This window comes from Eupeodes corollae, chromosome 2 (assembly GCF_945859685.1).
Source record: "Eupeodes corollae chromosome 2, idEupCoro1.1, whole genome shotgun sequence".
Lineage (NCBI taxonomy): Eukaryota > Metazoa > Arthropoda > Insecta > Diptera > Syrphidae > Eupeodes > Eupeodes corollae.
Window position 1 is genome coordinate 6,882,375 of NC_079148.1, and position 26,365 is coordinate 6,908,739.

Genomic DNA, 26,365 nt, shown 5'->3' on the forward strand with positions numbered 1-26,365 from the left:
ATAGAAATGTCATCCAAAGCAACCTCGAAGCATGGCCAAAGTAACGCATACGAAGCCGGAGCTGAAGCGTGTTTGTGATTCAGCTATTATGATCGTCTCCGTATCCATATCTAGTGCCGACTTTTTTAACCACACAAATTCAGTATTTCTCAGATATATGAATCCTAAACAGGTTTTTCCTCTTCCGTAAAATTTTGAATTTATTTATTTTACGATCTAAAACTTGGATTTGGATTACAAGAGGGATTCTTATTGGTAAAAAGTAATTCTTAAACTTATTTGAATTCAATCTTTGGCAACCCTAATTGTAAGAAAAACGATCAGCTGATTTTCTATGTTTTTTAAGTATCTTTAAAATCCACCCAGGTGTCAGTTGTGTCGCAAAGAAGTCCCCAACGGTCTCCCTTAAAAGCCGATGAGTTTTCTTTGACAGGATTCATCGCATATCGCTCAAAAATCGCACTCCACTGTCCACTCGTACAAAACGACGAACGAATCTAATACAAGATACAACAGAACAGCAGCAGCGGTGAAAAATCGAATTTTCCTCCTCCGCACAAAATAAAGAAAAAAAAAATCAACAAGAAAATTTCAGACAAAAGTGCTCCCCGTTCGCAATTCAAATAAAGTTTAATTATTTGTTTTTTAAAAAAAGTTGTATAACAACGACGACGGTTATTGTGTTGTTTTGTTTTAATCGTTTCCTTTTGTATTTATTTCAATTTCAACTTGAACTTAGTAAATTCGCATGTACATACATACTGGCGGCGGTGTGCTGCACAGGCTGCTTGCAAAAAAGATAGAACAAAATTCGTACTTGATATGGTGCTGAGCTGATCTGATGCTTATGGTGATTTGTTAATGAGTTTAAAAATAAAGTACATAAATCACTCGATAAACAACTGCGAGTGTCGAACAACCTAAATATTGAAATCAAAGGATTTGCTTATATATCAAAGAGTTTCAAAGCGTGAGAGGACAGAATACGTTCATAGCACATTGGGCACTTAACTTCTACAAAATTATTAACAACATGACGACCACGACGACAAATGATGAAATCCAAAGCAGAAAAGCTGAAGAGAATCCCATAAAGAAAGATCCCAACCTCCCAGAAAAGGTGATTGTTTTTGAAAATTGAAATTTTTCTTACTTTGTCCTCCTCCTCATCCTATATAAAGTTAAAGGTGTTACAACTACGCAAAAACATCCTTTACATCGTGAGGAGATATATTTTGTTTATTATTTTATTGATTTTTTTGTAATAATTTCCTGTTAGTTTTTGTATAATAATAAATCATAAGTTTAAAAGAAATATAGGTACTTTATGATTTCAATTGTTTTTCGGTTAGGTAAGCTTTTTGTGCTCCTTCCTAAATCGGTATAAAATTCGTCTCCGTGCTCATTCCTCTTCTCAAGAGTTGTGTAATTCTTGGAAATATTTTTCACAGGATGTAAACGTCAAATGAGAAAACATGGCAACGGCGCGGGGCGGTGCGGCGCACCATGGTCTTAAATGCCGAAAGTCACACCAATCGAATGATTCTAATAAATTATTTTGTTCAAGTACATTACCTCTAGCTACCTACTGAATTGAGTATTTTTAATTTGTATTGTAGATCATCATAAATAAATAATTTTAATTTAAGACAGTCCCAAAGGTATAGTCGGTTACAGTAACACTAATAGGCATTCGTACAGAGCAATTTTTGAAATCACTTTATAAATTTAATTTTAGTCTTCAATTATTTATTAATCAAAAATATTCAATATTCAATTTACTCAAATACTCCAATATATTGCATAGTTACACAGTTGTGAACAGAAAGTTCACTAAAAATTCATATTATTTTTATAAAAATTATAATTGTTAACTGGTAATTAAATTGAATTTTTGTCAAGGTTTTTGATGAACTCAATTCGAATCTGATTCAAAACCAATTTATTAATATACATATGGCGTTTTCAAGTTTTCTAAATTCAATGGAGTAATTTTTGTGAACAAAATTTGTGATAATTTCTGAATCACTATCTTTAATATTCCGTTTTTTTACAAAATCTTCATTAGGTATTTGTCGCCACTTTTTTTTATTTAAAAACGGGCTAAGTTTTAATTTTTTTTTTTTTTAAGTAATGAAAAACTATTTATTTTCATAAATGCAGTGAATCATTTATAGTTAGCCCCCTAAATGCTAGAAGGCGGCCAATCGAGTCTTACCACCATATGTTGACCTCTATATTTGTCTTCCTTTTGACCAAAATAAACAGTTATGGTAAACAGTTAAGAACAAAATATTTAACTGCGCATAATTTTTTGTTGTAATTTTTTCTAAAAACAGTTATTTTTGTCTGCAAGAATTATAAGACTTTTAAAAAAACTGAAATTTTGACAAATGCAACTTTGCGTTTCTTTTGATGATATGTGCAAGAAACAAATTACCTGAAATGACTTCGAGTTAACCAGGGGAGTCATTTCGTAATTTCCGAAACGATAATCGCCAAAACGATTATCATTAAGGATATCGTCAATGGTCGTATTTACAAAGCTAGTGGCAAAAGTAGTTGAAATTTCCCCTCCGAACAAAATTCGGCTACAAAGTTAGTGGAGAATGCTTTTGACGTTTCACAATCAGCAGCTCGGTAAAGACACACGAATTCAAAATGAAATAAATCGTTCAGTATTTAGATAAAAATAAAAATCATTCAAATTGTGTCTTAAATTTGATTTTATTGAATTTAAAAATACTAAAGATATGTTAAAGTTATCAAATCAAAAATGTTATTTTATATATTTGAATTTGTCAACAATATGACAGTTCCAGATTGACTAGCTTTGTAGTGTAGTTTTGCATTCACAAAGCTAGTTAAATTTTGACTACGTAGCCACTAGCTTTGTGAATGCGACCAATAATTTGCTTCACGTTACTTTATCACTATCGTCTCGTTCAATCGTTTTCAGTATAAATTCGTTGAGTATATTCCAAATGTCAAAATGAACTCAACGAATGATAAGCTTGTTGAATAACTTGAAAATGTTCTTAAACTTGGTTTTTCTCTATGGGAAATTTTGAAAATTTGCAAAAAATGTATTGTTAATAAACATGACAACTATTTTGTGATGTTTGTTGTTATTGACATTTTTTTGTGTTTTCATTTGTTGCAGCCGAAGATAAAAATAAAATCTCAAATTTTTGTTCAATGTCTGATATTTTTGTAAATCAGCTGCAGTAATAAACCCAATTTGGTCCAAGGGAAGGAAGTGAAGACTTCATTTTATCCACAGGGAACATAACTTGGATTCAAAAATATTTGTTATTTCCAAAACTAAAATCGATACTAAAATCGTTTTCTGTCGATGATACCAATGTTCCTCCGCCCAAAGTTTCAATAGTTACAGCAAATTTTTATATTGAAGGTGTATACATTATGTATGTAGAACGACAACCGTCTGGCAAATTTATTGTTTATAATATCATTATAAAGCCCTGTTCTGCAATTCCAAAACTACAATTGTTTTATTTATTTAACAACAATTAAGAGATATTACTTATGTTTTGTATATAAAAAATGATTACATATGGGTTAGAATAGATAGAAGATCCGATTAATCTCTTAATTTTCTTCGTAACCGAATGAGTTTTTGAGTTCAATTTGCTTAGTTATCAATGGAAATTAATAGCAGACGATACCTACTACTATCGTCGAAACGCTATCGTCTAACAATTATCGTTTTACGGAATGACCCCCCCGTAGTCAAGTACATGATAAATCTGTAAAGTGCCAATACACGGATATAAAAAAAATATGGTTTAAATTTATTTATTCATTTATTTATATGAAAATTGAGGTATAAAATGTTTTAACGTTTTTGAAAAAAATTAAATATTTATTTTTGTTTGCAAAATATTAAGCTATTCTTTTCTATTGGGAATTATTTTATTTTTGTATGTTATTTTATATTGCCAAAGTTTTTACTTCGTGTTAAAAATAAAGAAAATTAACAATGGGAGAAGTAATAAGGGCCTTGAAAGTAAGGCAAGTTTTTAGTATGTGATTGGTCAGCTGCCAAAAAATTGGGCAGGTTCAGACGACATAAGGGACTTAAAAGTTGCAAGTTTCTAGTATCTGATTGGCCAGCTTTCAAAAAATTACCTTCCAATTAGGGCAACTTTAATAGAAAGTTGACTGGAAAGTAAACCAAGAAAAATCTCCCTAACTATCAAGTCAAGTCTACTTCTATCAAAATGACAGTTGATAATGTTTTTTGATTCAACTAAAAGCTGAACTTTACTTAAATTTTTTTTTTTATGCACAACTTTTTTTAATGCTTTCTGTAAAAGGATTCCTTGTCAATTTGAAAAAGAAACAAGTAATACTTCTTTGCAATACAAAATGCAAATCGTAATGGACTTGTAGCTTGCCTAAGGAGTGTTTTCTAGACAGTAATCTTTCAGGTAGCTTTTGTACTATGAACTTAAAATAGAGATTTGTGAAGTATAGTTCTTAATTTGAAATTCATGGCACTTGAAAAACTAACTAATTGCCGTGGTTAAAATGTATGTTCATAGAATGAAGTTGACTCCAAATGAAGTCCCTTGTGTTGCCTGAACCTCCCCATTAATTGATTAATTCACACAACATATAGGACTTGCAAGTAAGGCAAGTATATATGATTAGCCAGCTGTCAAAAAATTGTGTTCCAATTAAGGCAATTTTATTGGAAATTTGACTAGAAAGTTCGTCAAGAAAAATCTCCCTAACTTTTAAATCAAGTTCACTTATGTCAAAATGACAGATAATCATGATTTTTCAATTAGCAGACATTTATTTATGTGATTTATTTATTTTCTGCATATTTCCATTTAATGTTTTATGTTAAAGGTTTCCTTGTCAAATTGGAAAAGGAATAAGTAATATTTATTTAAAATACGAATTATAAGTAGCTTGCCTGAAAAGTTTTTTGTAGACAGTTGTTTTAGTAGTAGTTTTCTTACTATTAATTGAAAATATGGCACTTGAACAAGAAACTACTTGACTTTATCAAAATTTACGTTCAAAGAATGGATTAGACTCAGCGCCCGATTTAGCTTTTTTGGGCCCTAGGTTTGAAGAGTAAATGGTGCCCTCTCTGCATATATTCTCTTACGAGTATATTGTATGGCTTACTTTATACAAAATTAAACATCACTTAGGAGAATAAGTTACAACGGATTCCATAAAACTAAAATAAATTGTATTTATATTGGTAGTTACAAGAATAACACCAAACGCTGGGCACAGGCTAAAACGTTGACTTTTTCATTGCTTGTGCAAGGAAAATCAAATCGTTCAGAAATTTGTTTATATATTTAACCTCTGGAATCCATTTGTATTTTTAACTTATCGATAATAATATAAAAAGCCTTTATTCGAAACTTATCCTTCGGGCTTAAACCCTTTAGCCATTTGTTTGCGAATTGGTTTTCGTGTAATCGTGTAGCTGCCATCAGGTAGAAGTTCCTTAGAGCTCATTCCAATAGTGTCGAAATTATCACGCATTTTCTTCAGTTGATCGGAGAATGATCTATACAAATTCGCGCATGTCAGTAGTGTGACGTAGAAACAAAATTGTAAAGCGATTGTACTACAGAAATAAAAACAACTGCGATAGGACAGCAATCCACAGCTCAGAAACCAACAAACCAACAAGATTTAAAGAGTGTGATGCACAAGTTACATCGATTGCATATGGTTTTATCAGAAGAATTTTCTGGACATATTTGGAGCATTGTCGAATGTTTTGCTCTTTCAAAATTGATATGTTATGTTCACTCAGATACTTTAATGCTTGATTAGCAATACCAGTTAGAGAATGCATCTCCAAAAACGTTAAGAAGCGTTTAATGCCATCTTTAACACATGAGACAAATCTGTATGTTCTACTACAGACAAGCTAAAAAACCCAAAAACATTAATTTCTCTAATGATTTCCTCGCGAACTCTGAGCCATTATTTCAATCAATTCAACAAGAAAGGATCAAAATTTGATTGCCTATTAAATACGCATTTTTCCAATCAGAAAAACCTTCACGATTCATAAAAGTTATTCCTGGCCTACTGTAATCAGGACCAACGCTCCTTTGAGATGGAATTCCAAATCGATTCACGTTGGTAGTTCTCGCTATTTGCTTTTTTACCAATAAAATAAGACGATTGGCAAACTCTAATTTTACCTTCTGCTTATTTTATACATACTGTCCGATCCAGATTGAACGTCATCTACATTTCCATGAGTACCTTAATTTGAAGATAACCTATAAAGATTCAGTTGCTTCTACCTACTCTTGTAGCCCCTTTTTCGTGATGCCCCAGGCCAGGGTCTGGTTGGCCTAAGGGTAAATCCTGGACTGAGTAGACTGTAAATGAAGTCCTTATGTTGTCTGAGCTTACCCAATATTTTCGATTTGTCGGCCATTTTTTATACAATATTGATAACATTTATTATTCTTAAGAGACAAAAATCTCAAAAAAAGATAATGAACAATCTAACATTATTTAAAAAAGTTGCTTCTTCTTCAATTTTACTCTCACTATTTTATTCTAAATCAAATTTACGTGTTATACTTCCAGCAAAAACTTGAACACAAAACAATTTTCTTAACTCGCATAACGCCAATTGTATTTTAAAATCTTTGATTTCTGTAGTTGTTTCCGGTTCAAAAACTTTCTGCCAATTAAAAATCTTTGTTGTTTGGGAAGAAAATCATCCACAATACCCAATTAGTAAACGATCGTCCAAATATTTGAAAATACAAAAAATTGGGTACCAATATTGAAAGATCTTTCAATCGTGTAGACTTAGCGACTAGTTATGAGTTTCCAATTCACTCCAAATGTATAGCAATGTGATGTTTGTTAAGCTGCAATCAATTTTTGCTTCTTCATGACAGAGTCCAGAAATGAGCTTTCACTTTAAAATTTTGCAATTAAGAATAAAAACCCCAAAGAAAACTCTAGTCATTTAAATTGTCACCAAATGATCATAAGAGCACTTAAATGATTTTTGGAATCTGAATTGTTTAGATAGGCTCAAAAAGTGCAAACGGAATAAAAAAGGCACTCTTAAAATATATTATAGAAAAATAAGGGTGAGTGTATCCCTTATTATCTTAGGTATCTTCCTTTACTCCGAATTGTTGTGAATTTTCTGTGCAATTTTGTTCCAAAAAAAGAGGCTGGAGGCGACCCACACTGATAATTTCCTATCCCGCCTGTCGATTTGTCTTGCTTAAAAGTTTGTCTATATGTACTCGTATCAATTTTTACCAAATTTGCGTACTATTTTTTGTTGATTTTATTTTTTATGAAAAAACGGACTGTTGGATTTTTATATAAAAATTACTGAATATTGAAAACAATATTTTCTGTGAAATAAAATAAGTTTGAAGCCAATATTTTTAATTTTTGAAAAGCTATTTGTAAAAAAAACTGTCAATTCGATTTTTCTCAAAATTTGTAATAATGTTGAAAACAATATTTCTTATAAAAAACAATTATTTAGAAGCTATTATCTCAAAGTTTTTAAGATATTTGAGTAGAAAATCACTTTTTACTAACTTTTGTTAATTTTTTTTTTGGTTTTTAATTTTTTGTAAAAAAACTGTCAATTCGATTTTTTTTCAAACTTGAACTGAATGTTGACAACAAAATTTTTTTGAAAGATAAAAGTAAATTAAAGCCAATATCTCAAAGTTTTGAAAAGATGTTTGAGTCGAAAATCAATTTTTACTAACTTTTATTAATTTGGTTTTTAGGTTTTTATTTTTTGTAAACAAACTGTCAATTCGATTTTTCTCAAAATTTTATCAGATGTCAAAAACATTATTATTCGTTCCACAAAATTGTTTTAGAGATGAAATCATATTTCAGTCGTAAAATTTTGGAGGTGACAAATTTTTTTGTCAGTTTTATTTATTTATAAATAAAACCGTTATATTGATTTTTTTCAAAAAATATACCTGTTTGGTATCACGTTACAATATATTATATAAAATTTAATTCAAGTCTAGCGTTTTTGGTTCGTAAGATATTTAGGGTTAACCAAAATTTTCACCTTTTTTCAAACTGCTATGGTAAAAAAACCACCCACGCAATTTTCTTGAGAGCCTTTTCTGCATCATTCTGCCTTATTATCTAAATAACAAAATTTGTTTGAAGTTGAAATCTCTTCTGGTTTTTGTGCTATAGAGGACGAAAAAAACGTACGTACGAACGTACGTTCACACGCACGCACAGACATCTTTCTCAAAATCTTTTATTTCGACTCTAGGGACCTTGAAACGTCGATAAATGTCAAAATTTTCAATTTGACAAATCGGGACCCATTACAATAACTTCCTATGGGAAGTTAAAAATATCTAAGCGACAGAACTTGGGAGTGCATAAAATTATTAAAATGTCTGCCCTTCATAGTATTATTGAGTACTCCACCAATACGTTTGAATATTTTCCATATAAATTGCACGTAAATATTTATGATTAAAAGTCTTTATCACAGTGGTCACTTATGGTGTCATATCGCCTAGTATAGGATTTTTCTTATTATTGAACGCTCTACAAAAACCTTTTATTCATTACTACCACCAATGCCAAAGATAGTACGAGCCACTAAACATAATTTATTCATAAAATTATTGTTTTCCGGTATTGTCAAGGCTTGCAGAAAAATGTTAAGAACATTTTTATAGGTTATTCAATACAAAAAACATGTCTTCAGCACAAAACGACTTGATTGATATTTTTCAAGAAATTAGTCGTTAAATTTTCGACAGAATTTAGTTTCCAAAAAAAAAAAATGTCGAAGAATATGTTAGAAAGTTTCGTAAATTTCAACGATTAATATCTCGAAACATATCATTTTAAGCTGATATGTACGTATTCAACAATACCACTCTAAACTTTTACCATAATATGTATTATCTATTTCAAGCCGTAGTATTAAACCTCTAGATTTCGTACCATACCCTCATGAAATCATTCCTATTTAAGCTTTTGACCAAAAAAAACGACAAAATATATATAAAACAATTTGTGAAGACGTGTGGTGCAGGAAAACAGGATGTTGGTAGAAACTAATAAAAGTCCTTAACCATTTGCTTAAATATTTTTTTATTAAAAATTCATTGAACTTATACACATACATATATAATAATAACAAATTGTAGTATGTTTATATTATATTATTTGTTTGTGATTTTATTTTGAATTTTTCTTATTTCATGTATTTTCATGTGGTGGGTGGCGACTGGCGATGTGCGGCAATATTACTCGTACATAGCATTTCGTTGTACATTTCCTAGCCAGCTTCCATGATATCTGTGTTGTTACCGCAATGCTTCCGCTCTTCACATTATTGTGTTGTTTTGTCTCTGCGTATGTCTTCCAAGCTGATGAGGTCCATGAAACACATTGCCGAGTAAGTATAACATTCATTTATGTAGATATTTATAATTATTATCTTTTTATTTTTGTTTTGTTTATGATATTGAATTAGATATTCTAGGTACATTTGTGAATGGCGCGCTATTTTGGGGGTCGGTTATTGTTTACATTATTTTCAATGCAGAGGGTTGATGTTTTTTTTTTTTTTGTGTTTGTATTGAAATTCCCCCCGTTTCATTGCTAAACAAAAGTATTTTATGGACATAGGAAAAATGCAATTCGAAAGCAAAAAGAAAAAAACAAAACCCGATATGATTAATCGAGATGGTGCATAGTCGACACACGGGGAAAACCAATTGCCACAATTCAATTGATGCTAACTAGTTTGTATAATACTTAGCTTGTTGTTAAGTTTAGTATTGAACTACGACACAGTTTAGCTAATTGTATTGTTTGTTGGTTTTTTGTTTTGCATAATATAAGTTGTTTTGTATCTATTTACAAATAAGACAGATTACAATGCGTTTTTTGCTGTCAAACAAAATTTAATTATTTGAGATTAAAATTGCTAATCAATTGTAATACATTCGTAACTGTAGTTTAAGAAAAAAAAATATTATTCAAAAGTAGGCATGGATTTATATAATACTTGTTTTAATAACATTTGTAATTCGTAGGGTAAAGTAATTATTGAATCAGCGCTTGCATTGCTTTAAATTATTAGGCTTAAGCAAAAAGTATTCGCTTCCCAAACTACATTCATCTAGATCCTAAATTAATATTTTTTTTTGTATACGCCTTACGACCAATTTCTTCGCAACGATGTAAAATCGAATAAAAACTCGATCTAATGACTCTCGGTTTAACTTTGAAACTTAATTTTAAAAAGATATTAAGAGCTGTTTTCTTCACTCTTATTCAAAAATTATTAAATAGGGTGATAATACAGTTTTTGAAATTGGTGCGTAAAAGATCAATTGAGGCATGGTGTAGTTTTGTGTTATTTAGTTAAAACAAAAGTTTTGACAAAAAGTTGTTCCCATGGTGTCAGCATTCCACAATCCACACCAAACTGACACTTCCTGTGGATGCTTCTCAACATTAACATGAGTGTTTTCCGAATCCCAGATATTTATTAAAGTAGTGATCGAGATGAAACAACGCATCATTATATTTCAGAAAATCAATTTGATGCTAGCATTTAAATTTCTGAATAAAACAAAACGAACTTAATGAAAAGCATTATTTATAGTTATGATAGACTTTGAAGTCTTAAATAAGTAATGTCACCGTCGTGCCACTTACAAAGTGCAATAGTCGAAAGCATTTTGTTTTGCCTTCCTTTAACAATTCTTTATAATTTCAGTGTTGACTTTCAGCTTATCATAGAATATTCTTTCAAAATGTTTTTTCTGAAGAAATATAAAATTCAAATTTAAGAAAAAAAAAGTTTTGAGAACTTTTAATAATGTTTATCGTTTTTAAATTCAATAAAATTAAATATAAGATACACTAAGAGTGATTTATATTTATATTTAAATATTGAACGATTAACTGAATGAGAAACGTCAAAATCAGTGTCAACAATGGCTGCGTTCAATCTCAGACAGATAGGGTATCCGGATATCTTTTTGTTAGTATTTGACGTGTAAAATAACAGCTGATCAAAATCAGCTGAGATGTCAAAAAAAGAACCCAAAGGTATCCAAGGATTTCTGGGATATGTCGGTATGTGACAGAACAGCTGATTCAACACATGGTTGAATTTAAAGAAACTTGAATATTGATTTCAGCTTTTTGTATTTGCTGGTAAACAAAAAGATACAAAATGTTAGTTAAAGTTGTATTTGAAAGGAAACGTAAGTTTATCTTTCAGATGATTCAAAACGCCAAAGAAGAACCACTCTATTTTTATTCAAGGTTGGGAACATAAATCGAGTCTAATAAATCGAAATTTTTCCAAACTGTTAAACGTAAATCGTTTAATATCGGAGATTGAGCTAAGAGGAAATTTAACATAGATTACAGATTTAGGTTATCTCTTATTTATTAAATTGTTACGCACCTATCAATTCATCATCGTCCGATGAAAAAGTTGAATTATCCATTAAATGTTTTATCTTACAACAATTTTCACTTTGAAGCTTAATGGCTGAATCAGCGAGTTCAGCCATAGGAATTCAATGCATGCTATCACAATGTAGCTTCGACCTCACGTTTTGTTTGACAATCGTAAGGAAAAGAATGTAATGTAACGTAATGTGACTCCAAACGGAAGCTCTAGTTCAATTTTCTGAACATTTGCTTTGTCTGACAGCTCATCAGCAGGAAAAAAATATCAACAAACAAAATATTTGCTCTTTGGAGGGATGAAATAATAGAAATGTCATTCAAAGCAACCTCGAAGCGGGCCTAACGTAACGGAGACGAAGCCGAAGCTGAAGCGTGTATGTGTTTCAGCCATAAATGTTTCTCTGCTTTTTGTGAACAGCTATCCAACTCGTTTAACAAGGTATTTAAAAATCCACCTATCCACCTATAGATACCCTATTAGATTAGAGATTAAACGCAGCCAATAAAACCAAATAGAAGGTATAATATGATTGATTTACATATATTTGTATTTAAATAGTGAAAGCTGATTGTAAAACGTCAAAACCAGTGTGCACTAACTTTTTAGCGGAATTTTTTAAACTACGTCGGAGGAGAAATTTTTACTACTTTTTAGTTACATTTAGCCAATCAGAATCCCTTGACTATGTAGTTCTTCATCTAAATATGCCAAATCACATATTTTTGCATTCCGTGGGGAAAACCAAAGTGATTTATTTTGTATTTAAAATCAATTTTTAAAGGAAATCTGACTCGAACTCGGCATACAAATACAAAATTTTATCACCCAAGGAAGTTTTCATAAAACGTTGTAAGACTATTTCTATGTTAAGAGACTTGAGAAGGAGATGCTAAGCCGCGCCGTTAAAGAAAATCTTTCAACTGGAAGACGAAGTAAAGTATTCCTGCAAATAATTCTAGACAACAAAGTTGAAGTGATTGAATGACATGCACAGCGCACATTCGCCAGAATTATGGGCAGGTTCATACAACATAGGGGACTTCATTTGCAGTCAACTTCATTCTATAAACGTACATTTTGAACAAGCCAATTAGTTAGTTTTTCAAGTGTCATGAATTTCAAATTAAGAACTATACTTCACAAATCTCTATTTTAAGTTCATAGTACAAAAGCTACTTGAAAGATTAAGGAACTCTTTTTTTCAGAAAGCATTAATTGAACTTGTGCGCAAAATAAATAAATCATGGAGTAATTAAGTTCAGCTTTCTTACTTAAGGTAGCGTTACAGTCCTGTGTGAACTAGTTCAGCTTTCAGTTTAATAAAAAAACATAATCAACTGTCATTTTGACATAAGTAGATTTGACTTGATAGTTAAGGAGATTTTGACTTACTTTAAAGTCAACTTTCCAATAAAGTTGCCTCAATTGACTTACTTTCAAGTCCCTTATGTCGCCTGAGCCTGCTCAATGTTTGGACAAATAAGATAACATTTTTGTATCATATCTAAGTCTTCGTCGCAGTGGACTAACAACAACATTGGCCACTCCGTAATTCTAAGGTACTTAGAATCAATTCCAAAGCACACAGACTACACCATCCCCCAACTACAATTCGATAGGAATTTCCAGATTTCTATACCTACCAGATCTTTTTGGGAGGATAGGACATTCTTAGAGGATGAGTCAATCCACTTTTACACAGATGGCTCAAAGACCAAGGAAGGGGTTGGTGGTGGTGTGTACTCTGAACGACTGAAATTAAGTCGGAACTTTTGGCGATTAAGGAAGTCTTGTCTTGGCTCAAAGAAAACGTGATTTCAACATCTGATATCCGTATTTTCTCCGACAGCCAGGCCGCTATCAAATCTCTGGACTCAGTCTCTACAAACTCTATAACAGTCCATAACTGTCGATCATCTCTAATGGAGATGGCGCAACAGTTTAATATTCACCTTTGCTGGGTGCCGGGCCATAGAGACATTCCAGGTAACTGTAAGGCAGATGAACTCGCCAGGAACGGTACAGTACAACCCATCCTACCACGTCTGGCAAGTACTGGCATACCAATCGCTACTTGTAAACTGCTACTAATGCAAGACGCTGTGAGGAGGGCAGGCACCAGGTGGACCAACATCACCACTTGTCAAGCCACAAAAAACATCTGGCCAACACTGGATTTAAAACGTTCAAGGTGCTTGCTCTCTCTAAGCAGATCGCATATAAGCTCGATAATAGGTGTCATAACCGGACACTGTCTAATAGGAAAGCACGCCATGAGACTAGGCGTATTCTCAAATGACTTTTGCAGAAGCTGTATGGACGAGGAAGAGGAAGAAACGGTTCTTCATCTTCTCTGCACATGCCCTGCTCTAGCTCGAAAACGCAAGAATTACCTAGGAGAATTCTTCTTTAACGATCTAAACGATCTAAATCATATCGGGATAATCAGCCTCTCACGTTTCGTAAGAGACTCTAACTGGTTCCATTGAGCTTAGGAGGAAGCCTCAAGATTCATGTGGTATCACAATGGGCCATTAAACTGGCCTAAGTGTGTCCGTTCCATCTTGGACAGCCACTATAACCTAACCTAATCTAACCTAAGTCTAGAACTTTTTCTAAAAATAGACCTTAAGTAATCTCGTTTCCTGCAGTACATAAACCGATATTTAAGGATTAACTTAAATTTCGATTTACCTTGAGATAAGATTCAGCTTTCTCTGAAAAAAATCTTAATTTTTGAAACTATGAATTATAATTTTAAGTAAGTTATTTTTGATTGTTCCCAAGCTTTTTATTTACCTGAGAATTATATTAAAAAACAATTTTATTTCTAGGTTTATAACATAATACCATCGATAAGTGCAATTACCGGAGTTAGCCCTCAACGCTACTTTTGGAGAATAAGTATCGCCTTACACATAGGACCCAGACTGCCTATAGCAGTTGTCTACCGAAACTACTATCGTAGCCTTATAAGCAAATTAAATTCTCCAGAATCCATAAAAAAGGCTGAAGTCTTGGCACGTTTGGTATTCTGGTTAAATGCAATTGAAATAACATCACTTGGAGGAGTTACTTATATTTCAAATCGAGAAAATTATCGTAAGTTGACATTATTAAAATATATTTGGAATTTCCAATAAATTATGTATCTATTTTTCTGTTTATAGCTCTTCATGAAAAAATCTTTATAATCTTCATGACATGTTCCTTGTGTCATATGTTGGCTACAATCAAATTATATAGCATTCTTCATGACGAAGAATCCATAACCGATTCTCAAAGGGTCTCACTCAAATGGAAGAAGATACTTTTTGCAATTTCTATTCTAAGTACGATTGGTCTGTTGGTATTCTTTGCCAAACATCGATTTTATTGTCATGATTTAGGTGAGTTAAATTTTTGATTGATTTTGCAATTGAATTGATATTAATTTCATCTTGAAACAGCATTCAGTGTTTTTGCATTTTGCGAGTACGTCATTGCAGTGGCCAATATGTGTTTTCATTTTACCATCATTTGGGACTTTCCATCACAGTACATGTTTATTGCGCAAGGACCTCTAACGCTTATCGAAGATCATATATGCAAACCTGCACCCTCGCCGCTGCCACCGTCAAAAAGTGATAACGAAACGGAAACAAAAAAGAATGATTAAGCTGTGAGAAACCGAACGGATTTTACTTTTTTTTAAAAAGTGTTTTCCGTAAACATTTTATTTTTTTTTGTCGTCGTTCGTTGTAAAAGCTCAACTATATTGTGTTAACTTCTATGACACAATACCTTACCCCCCAAAAAAAAAGGGAAACAACACTCAAAGAAAAAAAAAAAAACAAAACATAAAACAAGCCGTTTAGGGTGCCTCAAGAAAACTTAAACAAAAAGAAAAACAAAACTTTTTTTTTGTCTTAGAAATAGTAACGAAATAATTACGCCGATGTTGAAGATGTCTTTAGAAACAGGATATGGTATGTACTTTAGATTTGATTAAAAGGTATTTATTTATTAATTTATTTATACAATTATTATACAAAAACAAAATAATGATGGAGATAAGGAAACACAATTTTAATATTCCTCTGAAGAAAGAACTATGGCTGAGTGTATTGAAATAAGTTTGTTAGGGTTTTTGTGTTTTATTAAAAACATATTTATATTAATAGAGGTTCATAAGTAGGTAATTTATTAGACAAAAAACACTTCTATTAATTTACATAAATATATAAAACATTTATAATGGAAAATTTAGCACATGTATTCAGCTCGTTCAGTTGTTTGAGCAAAAATCGATTTTCAAAAAAATCTAATCAAACTGCGCACAAATTTTGTATACTCGAGAGTTAGTTGAAGGCACTAGTAAAAAAAAGCTCGTCTCAATTTCTTTGTTTTAAACATTCTTTTGGAGATTCTTCTTTGTTTTTCCAAGAAGATTATTAACTATTAATTTAACTAACTGAGAATGAAGTTGCTACTTAAAAAAAAAAAACATCTTCTGGTCTACCTGAAGGATTCAATGATTTTACTTTTGAAAATCATGAATTTAGAAATGTTTTTTTTTTTAGCACAACAGGTAGACTTTTGCCGCTTTATCTGAATATCTGTCAAAAAACAACAAATTTTTGAACTTTTGAAACTTAATTCAGTGGGCAGGAGGTCAATTCTCGATCTGTTAAGTTTAGAGGTGATACATTTTTAAACTCTTTAACCTTAATTCCGCTTCTCGATGAGTTAAAAACTAAAAACGAATTTCACAAATATTTCATATCGCAAATTTCTAACAGAAATCAATGAATTTTTATTATATATTTAATGTCCTCAATAACTTAACAAATTCGATCTTTAAGGTCTTGAATCTATTGTGGATCATTGACATAAAACTTATATCTCATGTTTAGTTAAAAAAAAGATAAAGTAAAAAATCCCAAGATCTCAATTTCCTGTTTTCTTGTTAAAGACTAGACGAAAAAGACTCAAAAACATGAAATGCAATTGTTTTTGACTCAAGACTTTTTTACCTTATGCCAAAGAATTGAAACAGGTGAAAGCAATGATAATTTTTTCCAAACAAATTTATATTCTGATTTAGAAACTGACAGGATTCATAGTTGTGTACACACTTTGAAAATAGCTTATGACGAGTTCATGAAAAAATAAAATGAAAAAAATCTCTGAAAACCGAAATAATCATCAAGTTAGTCAAAATTCTAAAATTCAGACTTAAAAACTGACAGGATTTATAGTTTAGTACTTTTTAGTACACATTTTGAAAACATTTTCTGCATATAAAATAAACAAATCTCTGTGAAAAAAGAAATAACCATCAAGTTAGTTAGCGTTCTGAAATTCATCAATCTTCATCGATCGATTTCAGTTTTTTCGAACTTAAAAAGAAGCGAGCTTACGTGTGCTACATTTCGATTTTTGGGATTTTGAATTAAGTTGGTATGATTTGAATTCGAATACGCAAAAAGTAAATAAACCTTAAGTTTTGTATGCACTTTTTTTGTTTATAATTAACGGGTACCCAAGGGGTCTTTAATACCCTTAACATGTTTAAAGTTTAAACACGGTGCGAGCTTTAGGAAAATAGGGAAGAATTAAGGATGAGACACCATTGTTGCACTTTAGTCTTAATTGGCACTTGATTTGCAAGAAGTTGTAGCTTCCACTTTGTATTTAAGGAAAGTACAAAGTATTAAAAACGATTTTTCAACAAATTAAGGCTCGTTTCACACTACAGAGTTTTGACCGTACTGCAAAAACCGGACGGCGACATTTTGTTAGAGGCGCGAGGAAGAGGATATACGCTTTCATATTATACTGTCACGACAAAATGCCGGCGCCGCGCCGCCCGCCGTGTAGCACCCCTCTACTGCCACTACAGTATACGAATACGATTTTATTCCTACTGCAGAGTTCCATCAGCCACTTCAAGACACGATTACTACTATACTAAGCACAGGAACCCTACATATATCGTGTTTAACCGTTTACCGTACGGTTAAAACCGTATAATGTGTAATTGGCCATTTATTCGGTTTATGCCGTCCGGTTTTTTGCCGTACGTTCAAAACCGTGTAGTGTAAAACGAGCCTAAATGTCTTCTCTGTACTAAAAAAACGTTACTATAATTAAATACCGGAGTCCTTCCCACCGATGATGCTTAGAGACTGCTTATAGCAAAAAAATGCAACTAGTTTTATTTCACTTGAAGTTATTTCGACAAGTATTCGAAGTTACTAAATCGATCGAATAATAGAACCTTGAAAACAATTTTACTCGATTCTCAATGTAGATTACGATTTCATTTCACACGATTTTAGGAACCCAGGTGAATATATTTATTGACATTTAATTATTTCACAGATCGAGAATTGACCCCTTCAGATCATAACTATTACTTAAGAATTCAGTTCGCTCATAACTTATTTTTATTTTAAATTCAAAAGATGAAAGGGCATTTTGGTCTACCCACGAGTGATATATATGACTTTAAAAAGCTTGATCTATAAGATAATTTTTTTCATTGGTACCAAAGGTTCCAATTAGTGTGCCATTAAAATGTCTAGTACCCACAATAATTGTGATATACAATTTTGTATATCTCTGCTTTCTTCAACATTTTTGGAGGTTATAGCATTCCACACCATTCTGACAGAGAGCCCAATGACTTTTGCTATCTCACTTATGGATCAACCGCTGTTATGCAGAGCTAAAATGGCTTCTCGGTGGTCTTCAGTGTAGTGCTTTGCCCTTCCCATTTCTATGTGACATTTTTATAAAAGAAATGAGCCTTATATTTCAAAACTTTTCTCAGATTAACACCAAAAATTTGACTTTTTCAAGCTAGTAATAATTTTTTTTGGATTTTTATTCAAATGTTGCTATTTTTTCGGCCAGCAAATTTTGTAGTTGCTATCTACTGAGTGCATAATATAACAAATAACTCTTGTTTACTCACAAGATCAAACGTTGAATAGATTGGCAATAAAATAACCGTTACAATAACACAGCTATTTGTTCACATGTTCGCATAAAAGTAAGGAGCTTTGCTATTATTTTGGCCATGGCTGTACAAAATAATTTCAATTAAAGTGATATTACAGTGGTCGGCATAACTATTTTGACAGAGTGAATATATTGTTATTTTGATATTTAAAAGATTTGATGGCAAAACTGAAATAGGACTTGGATCTTAGGCAAAAAATGGATAATTTGATGGCACAGTTATTTTATTATAATTGGATAAGTGAATAAAAATTAAAATCTCTTTTTTGTATGGCATAATTATTTTGACAGTTTTATTTTAACTTAAAAAAAAAAACACAATATGTAAAACTTAAAACTAAATTATTGATAAATTAGTAGAAAATGTAGCCTCCTTTAGCATCTATGACTTTTTGAAGTCGTCTTTAAACTGATTTCACAAGTTTCTGGAGCATTTCTTGAGGTATTTCATCCCAAAGAGTTTTCACCTCAAAAATAGTCTCATCCCTCCTGCAACTCAATGGTGAATTCCTCTTCCTTTTTATATAAGCCCATACATTTTCTATGACATTTAAGTCAGGGCTCTGGGGTGGCCAGTTGAGGGTTTCCAATTCAATGTCATTCAGAAACTTGGTAATCACTTTGTTTTTGTGGCAAGGGGCATTATCTTGTTGAAAAATGAAAAAGTCTGCAGCCAGATGGAAATTCGTTCTCATTTAACACATCTAAATATTTGCTTTGGTTCATGGAGCCATCGATTGGAACTAGGTCCCTATGACCGCTTTTAGAAATGCATCCCCAAAACATTACTGATCCACCACCATGGGACATGGTCTGCAAGACTGGATCAAACGTTGTATGCAATGCATTCCGCATTTGAAAAGATTTCTTTTTAGGTGATCCATGAAACTAAAAGAACTTTCATCAGCCTATAAAACTTTGTTCCAGATGCTAAGAGGCTAATTTACATATTCCCTTGGGAATTTCAATCTTTTTAATTTGTTTTTAGGAGTTATAAATGATATCTTTCTTACGGTATACGTGCCTATATTATAATTTTTGAGACGTCTGCAAATTGTTTTTTCACTAACGGAACTTTTTTGGAGGGATTTCATTTCAAGCTGCAAGCTTTTAAGGGTTAATGTAGGATTTTTGGTGAATTCTCTCAAAATGTGCCTGTTTTCTTTTAGAGTAGTTTTTCGTTTTCTACCCTTTGTTTGTTCTTTTATGTTTGTTTATTTGGTAGTGTACGGTTTGTTTTAATAAATTCAGTTCTCTGCATATTTGTTTAATAAACACGCCGGAATTAAATCTTGCGACAATAGATGCTCTAACCTCAATACTTAGTTTTGCCGTTTTAGCCATTTTTGAACTTTTTGATATATTCTTTAAATTTGTAAACAAAATTATTTTAACTTACCAAGCATACAGAAGAACATCTGTTAAAATAGTTTTGTCACTCAAAAAATAGCACTTTGAAAGCAAAAAGAGCAGCTTGCAGCAGAACACCTTCAAAATGACTGAGTTTGACCATCACGTGATCTATTATAACATACTTATTAACTTCTTATCGATTTGCTCTCTTAAAACTTTAACCGTTATAAATTATTATCACAAGAGCGAGAGATGTACATCTGTCAAAATAGTTATGCCGACCACTGTACTTCGTCTGGCTTTGATTTCTCCGTCAAAATAAAGTCTAATGAAATGACAACAAATTTTCCATGGAAACATTTTCGCGGAAGCGTTAAATCACTTTGTCCAGGTTTATTTGTTGGTCGCTAATTTAAGCCAACTCTCATTGTTTAGGATACACAAAATACTAGTATCTAATCACTTTTATTGGTCTCATTTCTGGGCGCTGGGTAGACCAGGTCCCATATATTTGTGCCTATTCTCCTTTTAATTAGAAGTTTTATACAAAGAAATTGTGTGCAGTTATTAAGTTAAAAGTTTCTTCTCTCATGAATATATTTTCTCTGAGCAATTTAAGCTACAGTTTTACATGTGTTCTAAATAGTCTACATTTTTTAACATCCCCTATTTCGATCTATACCTCATATTAAGCTTAGAAAAATCTTTTAAAAATAAGCTTTCCTATAAATTTTTAGAAAATCATTGTTCTATGTTGTTGCTGAAACTATTGATTTTTGCTATTTTCTACAATTTAAAAAATAAAATAAAGTTTCTAATAAAAAAAAAGAATACCACCACTGAAAAAACAACAACCTCTAATAATATCTTAGTCAAAGAAGCTGAATCAATCTATTTATTTATCATAAAAAAATTATGTACCCTTTACACACAAAAAGCTAAAACAAACCAAAAGAATAACAAAAAAAGAACAATGTATTTTATTGTATAATACACAATATATTTTCTACATTTTCTACACTTGATTTATTAATTTATTAAAATAAAAACAAAAAACGAGAAAACTTACAATTGTACATAAATATATACCTACTTATAAAACAAAAAATCAAATAATGCCTACATTAAAAATTTACTTTTAAAATAAAAGAAGAAAATATTACGAAAGTTACTAACTATGAGTATTTCCCATAAAATTTTATGGAAGTCAAAAAAACAAGAAAACAAAATCAAAAAAATATGTATGACAAAAAGTTTTCGAAAACAAAAATGATTATTTATACAAATTTAATGTTTCTAAAAGTCTTTCATCTTGTAAAAATGATATAAACATAGAAACATAGTCTAGTCAATCAGATATTATGATTATAATATTAGTAATGATAATATTGTATTATTTTATTTTATAGAACAAATATTTATTTTTTTATAATTTATTTATTTTTATGGAGAACTTAAAGTTCTTATATTTTTTTTGTTGTATAAACTTTACTCAAAAAGGTGATGATTTGGGTTATTCGCATTTGACTTAAATTAAAAAAATGTAATATTTATTGTTCTTGGTTTTTTTTAACTTAAATATTGGTGATCAAAGTAAAAGTCACAATACGACACGGTTGATATCAATGGTCAAAAAACAATTTTTGTGTTTCATGTGATTTTGTGTTTGTTTCTATTTCAAATTGATATTTAAAACAGGAACAATTTGTATCTTATAGCTTTTGTTTTTGAGTTACAGCTTTTTTTTGTTGAATTTGGATATAATGTAGCTTCGTCAAAAGAATTTGTAGTGAATACGTTTTTCTAAAATACTGAAATACAGAAATGTTTAAATTTTTAATGAATACTCTAAAATTTGATTGTGTAATCAGTGAAAGCAATACTTACTTACTTACTTGCTTAGGTCCTCAGACCTGTTAAGTCCGCTTCTCGGTCGTCCAGCTCTTCTTCCTTCTTGTGTGAGCGGATTCCACTGCATTGCCTGCAATGCAGTCGTTAACTTTTCGAAGTTACGCCTTCGTATTATAGAGTCTATAGGTTCCTGGCCTGTCCTTCTCTGTCTTGTAACGGCTGAAGTAACCTTCCAAGTGCTGCACCCATAAAGAAGCACAGATTCGACATTTGTGCGAAACAGTCGTAGCTTTGTTATTAAGCTGATATGGTTATTCCTGCAAATTTTCGACAACATACCGAACGCAGCTTTTGCTTTGCCGATGCGGCAGATGGAGTCTTGTTCGGTTCCGCCTTCGATGGAGACGATACTCGATAGTTATTGAAAGCTCTCCACTTTTTTCACCAGGGAAAGCCATGAGTTTTTCAAGTGTATACAAGAAATGTTTCTGAGATTATAATTCAATGCGAAAATAGATGAAGTATTGTTTTTACTTACTTAAGGTGGTGCTTCAGAGTTTTGGGATGGACCTTGGCCTCAACAAACATGTGCCTGCAGCCAGCTTTGTCCCTAGCTAACTGTCTCAAGTTTCGCAAGCTACGTTGGTTGAGGTCCTCTCCCAACTGTGTTTGCCACTGAAGTCGCAGTCTTTCTCTACTGTCCCTCGGGATTTGATTCGAAGACCTTTCGGGCTGGAGCTTTGATATCCATTCCCTCTATATGATCCTGGGATGATGAGTGCCTTATATAGGATGCATTTAGTTGCTTAAGAGAAGTCTTTACTACTCAACTGTTGCCTAAGTTCAGCATTGGTGTCATTGTCTAAATTTAAAGTGGTGGCTACGCAGACAAAGTCCTAATTAAAAGATCGTAACGTAACGTAATGTGACTCTAACAGAAGCTCTAGTTCATGGCTGAATTACAAACACGCTTCAGCTTCGGCTAATGCTGCGTTACGGTGGCCTGCTTCGAGGTTGCTTTGAAGGACATTTCTATTATTTCATCCCTCCAAAGAGAAAATATTTTGTTTGTTGAGATTTTTTTTAAAGCTGTTGAGCTGTCACACAATGAATAGCTTGGTAGTGCAATTTTGCATTCACAAAGTTAGTTGAATTTTGACTACGTAGTCTCTACCTTTTTGAATGCTCCAATACAGCTGCACAATCTGCCCGAACGCTTACGACAGTCTGCCGTTTATGAACGGTAGGTATTGCAGTTCGACTTGGTTAGTTCGATCGAAAATCTGACTTTATGAATGCAGATAACGCAGTTCTTAGTTAGGCTGACGTTTATGAATACACCCATTGAATGCAGATAACGCAGTTCTTAGTTAGCCTGACGTTTATGAATACACCCATTCTCCGTTTGATTTCAGCGTTATTGTCATTGTTTAAATTTATGGAGGCACTTAGGTAGGCAAAGACCTTAACTAATTCTAAGATAAAGTTGACTATTGTGACGTATTGCTTTCCTGGTCTGAAGCCACACTGATAATAATTTTAAAAATTAAAATTGACAACAAAAAAATTAAAGTTGAATAATTTCAGGATGTTGAGTATCTGCCTCAGACGCTCACATAATACGATAGAAACAGTCTTATAGGCGAATATTTAGGAAACTGATACTTCTGTAGTTGGCGTAGTTTAGATGGTTTTCTTTTTTGAAAATCAGGCAAAACTATGCTAAGATTCGTTAGGGATGCCATCAGCCCCAGCATCTCTCTTGAATGAAGTCAGTGGTCGGGAGAAGTGAGGAATTGTTGTTCTGCGGCGCCTAGGTTCCATCGTGCTATCTCCCCTACAGCGGAATTCGTAATAGCCGTTATATAGTTTAGAAAAAAGGGGTCTTTTCATATTCTCAGCATAGACTGCAGTTTTCGTATTCATCGTGCTTCCATCATTTTATATTATACTCGTGATTGTTAGTGCCTCTTACGAGCAAGTCACAAAATTATCCAAGAGTAATTCTTGTCATCAAAAGTGCTAAGCCGTTTGGAATCGGCTTAAAACTGTAGGTCCCCTCCATCCCTGACAACATTACTCGCACACTAGAAAGGTTGAGAGTTGTAAGTCACTAGGCTCTAGTTCGTAATGAACTCTTACGCAACCTAATTTATTTATTTATAATGATGAATAATAACTTCCGAACTTTTAAGAGCTAGGGTATGACATTAAACTTTTTGGGTATGTTCATCAGCGTAAATTAAACTCTATATCGAGGGAAGTGAGACTACTGCTTGACGAGAAATTATAATTGATACGTTTAAGCCCATTTTCGAATGTACTATTAAGTAAAGATTCGTTCTTAAGCCGCACTACGCGAATGGGTAATTTTATACTACGATCTGTATTGATGTCATTGCAATATTCAAAATCAATATTTCTTAGAAAAATCAATTATTTTTAGCTTGGAAAAGAAAATGCTATTATTGTCGATTCATAAGTATTGAAAATTATGTTGGTAATTTTTATCGCAAAGTTAAAAACAGGGCTACCGGAATTGCATTTTTCAACATCATATTGATAGTTGGCCGAGAGATTATGAAAATTGAATGGGGTCTTATGTGGTATAAATCCTCTCTTTAGGTTTCTTTAAAACAGAAAATGTACCTAATTTTTCTAGACCTGTTGCATACATCTTATATTAATTCCCTTTACAATTAGAGAACATAACTAGAAGCCTTCAAACTTTCAAGCTTTGAAGCAAAAAGATTTGTAAAGCACTTTACATGTATACCGATCGTTTAGTTTTATCTACATCATCCAAACTGTAACTAGAAAAAGGCTGCTAGCTGTCTTCACATGTTCCTATAAAAAGAATTTTTAAATACAAATTAATTAGAAATACAAATAAACTTTCCCATAATTGTTGCCAAACGGCAAATTCTTTATATATTTTCATTTAATCACAAACAAATTTTCTACAATAAAAACGGTTTCTAATCTTAACTCAACTAAGATATATTTTTTTTCGTTTTTTCAAAAATAAGGTATGTCATATTTCAAAAAATGTAACACACCAAAACTTCAATTTTAATATAAAACAGAAAATCTTTTTAGCATTAAACTTTTATTTTAATTTGACACAAACATAAATAAACTGAAATAAGAACAAATCTCACCTAATTAAAATATACTAAATTTAATTTTTAAGAAAACAAAATACCAAAAAAGACTGAACAAAACTATTGCCTTGAATTATGACATACCTCTTTTTTTTCAAAGCCTAAAGATTGTTAGCACAAACGCATTGTTCGTATTTTTATTTTGTTATAAATTTATATATAAAACTTTTCATACCCAAAGCATTGTCCCTTTTGAGATTACTTTTTGTAGATTTAAACATTTTAAAAAATAAACTATTTAATTAAGTATTTATTGTATTTATTTATAATTTTAAAGTATGTAAACTAATTGAAAAAAAAAACACACACAAATTGTTAAGAGTTAGGATTACATATCTTTGACAAAAGAAAAATTAAAAATTCGTACAAACATTTTAAATAAAATTAAAAAAATTCTTTTTATCTCACACTCCTAAAAAAAAAACACTAAATTTGTTGATTCTAAATCAAAAAACAAAACAAAACATATTGTATGCCTAACTAACTAACTAAAAAGAACAAACCTTGGATTGCACGCCTAGAATCTCAATGAGTTAACATAAGTTACTTATTTTGTAGAAGCCAAAGAAAATTACCAACAATAAGAAAACATAATGTCAATGAACAAAAACCTAGAATATAAAAAACATTAATTAATTAAACTAAAACAAAAACTATACAATAGACAGTGATACAAAAATAACGACTTACAAACATCTCAAATTGATTAATTAATTCAGTTGAATAGAAAAAGAAAATATTAAAAAACAATTAAAAACAATGAAAAACTCAAAATATTATATGAGAAATTTCTCATCATCTCAAACAAATCAATAGTAAAATAAAACAAAAATGTATAAAGGAATAAAAATTGTATTCATACAAATTTCGTTTGTTCGTTTTCGTCGATCATTCAAAATTAATTATACTAGTGAAAAATAAAATTTAAAAAAAATGTATCAATCATAAACGGTGTTTTTATTTTTTTATTGAACAACAAATTAAAAAAATTATTTCATTTTTGTAGCCTACTTGGAGAAATTACAATCTAGATTCTACCCGAAAAAAATCCGTTTTTTCAATTCGCCTATTGTGAGTTTCGGGCAAAAAACAATTCATGATGATTTGATTTTTATTGTAGCTAAAAATATTACATTATATCTTTATCTTAAATATATATTGCACAATTTACAGAGATTGGTATATTATCTACCTTACTACTGCCAAGTTTAAATGAGTTTTTAACAAAAAATTCAAAAATAAAGAATTGGTTGAAGGAAAAGCTACTTAAAAACCTTCATTTAAGAGCATACAAAAGAGTATAAATCTATACATACATTAATAAATATAAAAGAGAGGAAAGGGGTGGAGTGCAGACAAAGGCTAAAATTGCGAAATTTCAATTATAACTTTAACAAACCTGTATCAGTATGCAAATTAAAGATAAATAACAAATAAAGTGTCAATGAGCACAATTCGATACCATTGAGAAATGTTTACATATATAATAATAAAT

The 26,365-nt window shown here is 31.4% G+C and overlaps 1 protein-coding gene across 1 annotated transcript; it reads left to right on the top strand.

The window, feature by feature from the left end:
* The first annotated feature begins 418 nt into the window (after positions 1 to 418).
* LOC129948609 (post-GPI attachment to proteins factor 2-like) lies at positions 419 to 25,480 on the top strand. The gene is made up of 5 exons (XM_056059758.1): positions 419 to 1,120; positions 9,317 to 9,454; positions 14,329 to 14,596; positions 14,665 to 14,883; positions 14,944 to 25,480. Exons 1-5 carry the CDS (start codon positions 1,034 to 1,036, stop codon positions 15,150 to 15,152), a joined length of 921 nt encoding a protein of 306 aa, XP_055915733.1. The 5' UTR covers positions 419 to 1,033; the 3' UTR covers positions 15,153 to 25,480.
* The last annotated feature ends 885 nt before the right edge of the window (positions 25,481 to 26,365 follow it).

Excerpts from the sequence above, each read along its gene's own strand:
- LOC129948609 (XM_056059758.1), top strand. The coding sequence starts at position 1,034 with ATGACGACCACGACGACAAATGATGAAATCCAAAGCAGAAAAGCTGAA. Across the intron at positions 9,455-14,328 it reads TCCATGAAACACATTGCCGA|GTTTATAACATAATACCATC; the intron begins GTAAGTATAACA and ends TTTTATTTCTAG. Across the intron at positions 14,597-14,664 it reads TTCAAATCGAGAAAATTATC|CTCTTCATGAAAAAATCTTT; the intron begins GTAAGTTGACAT and ends TTCTGTTTATAG.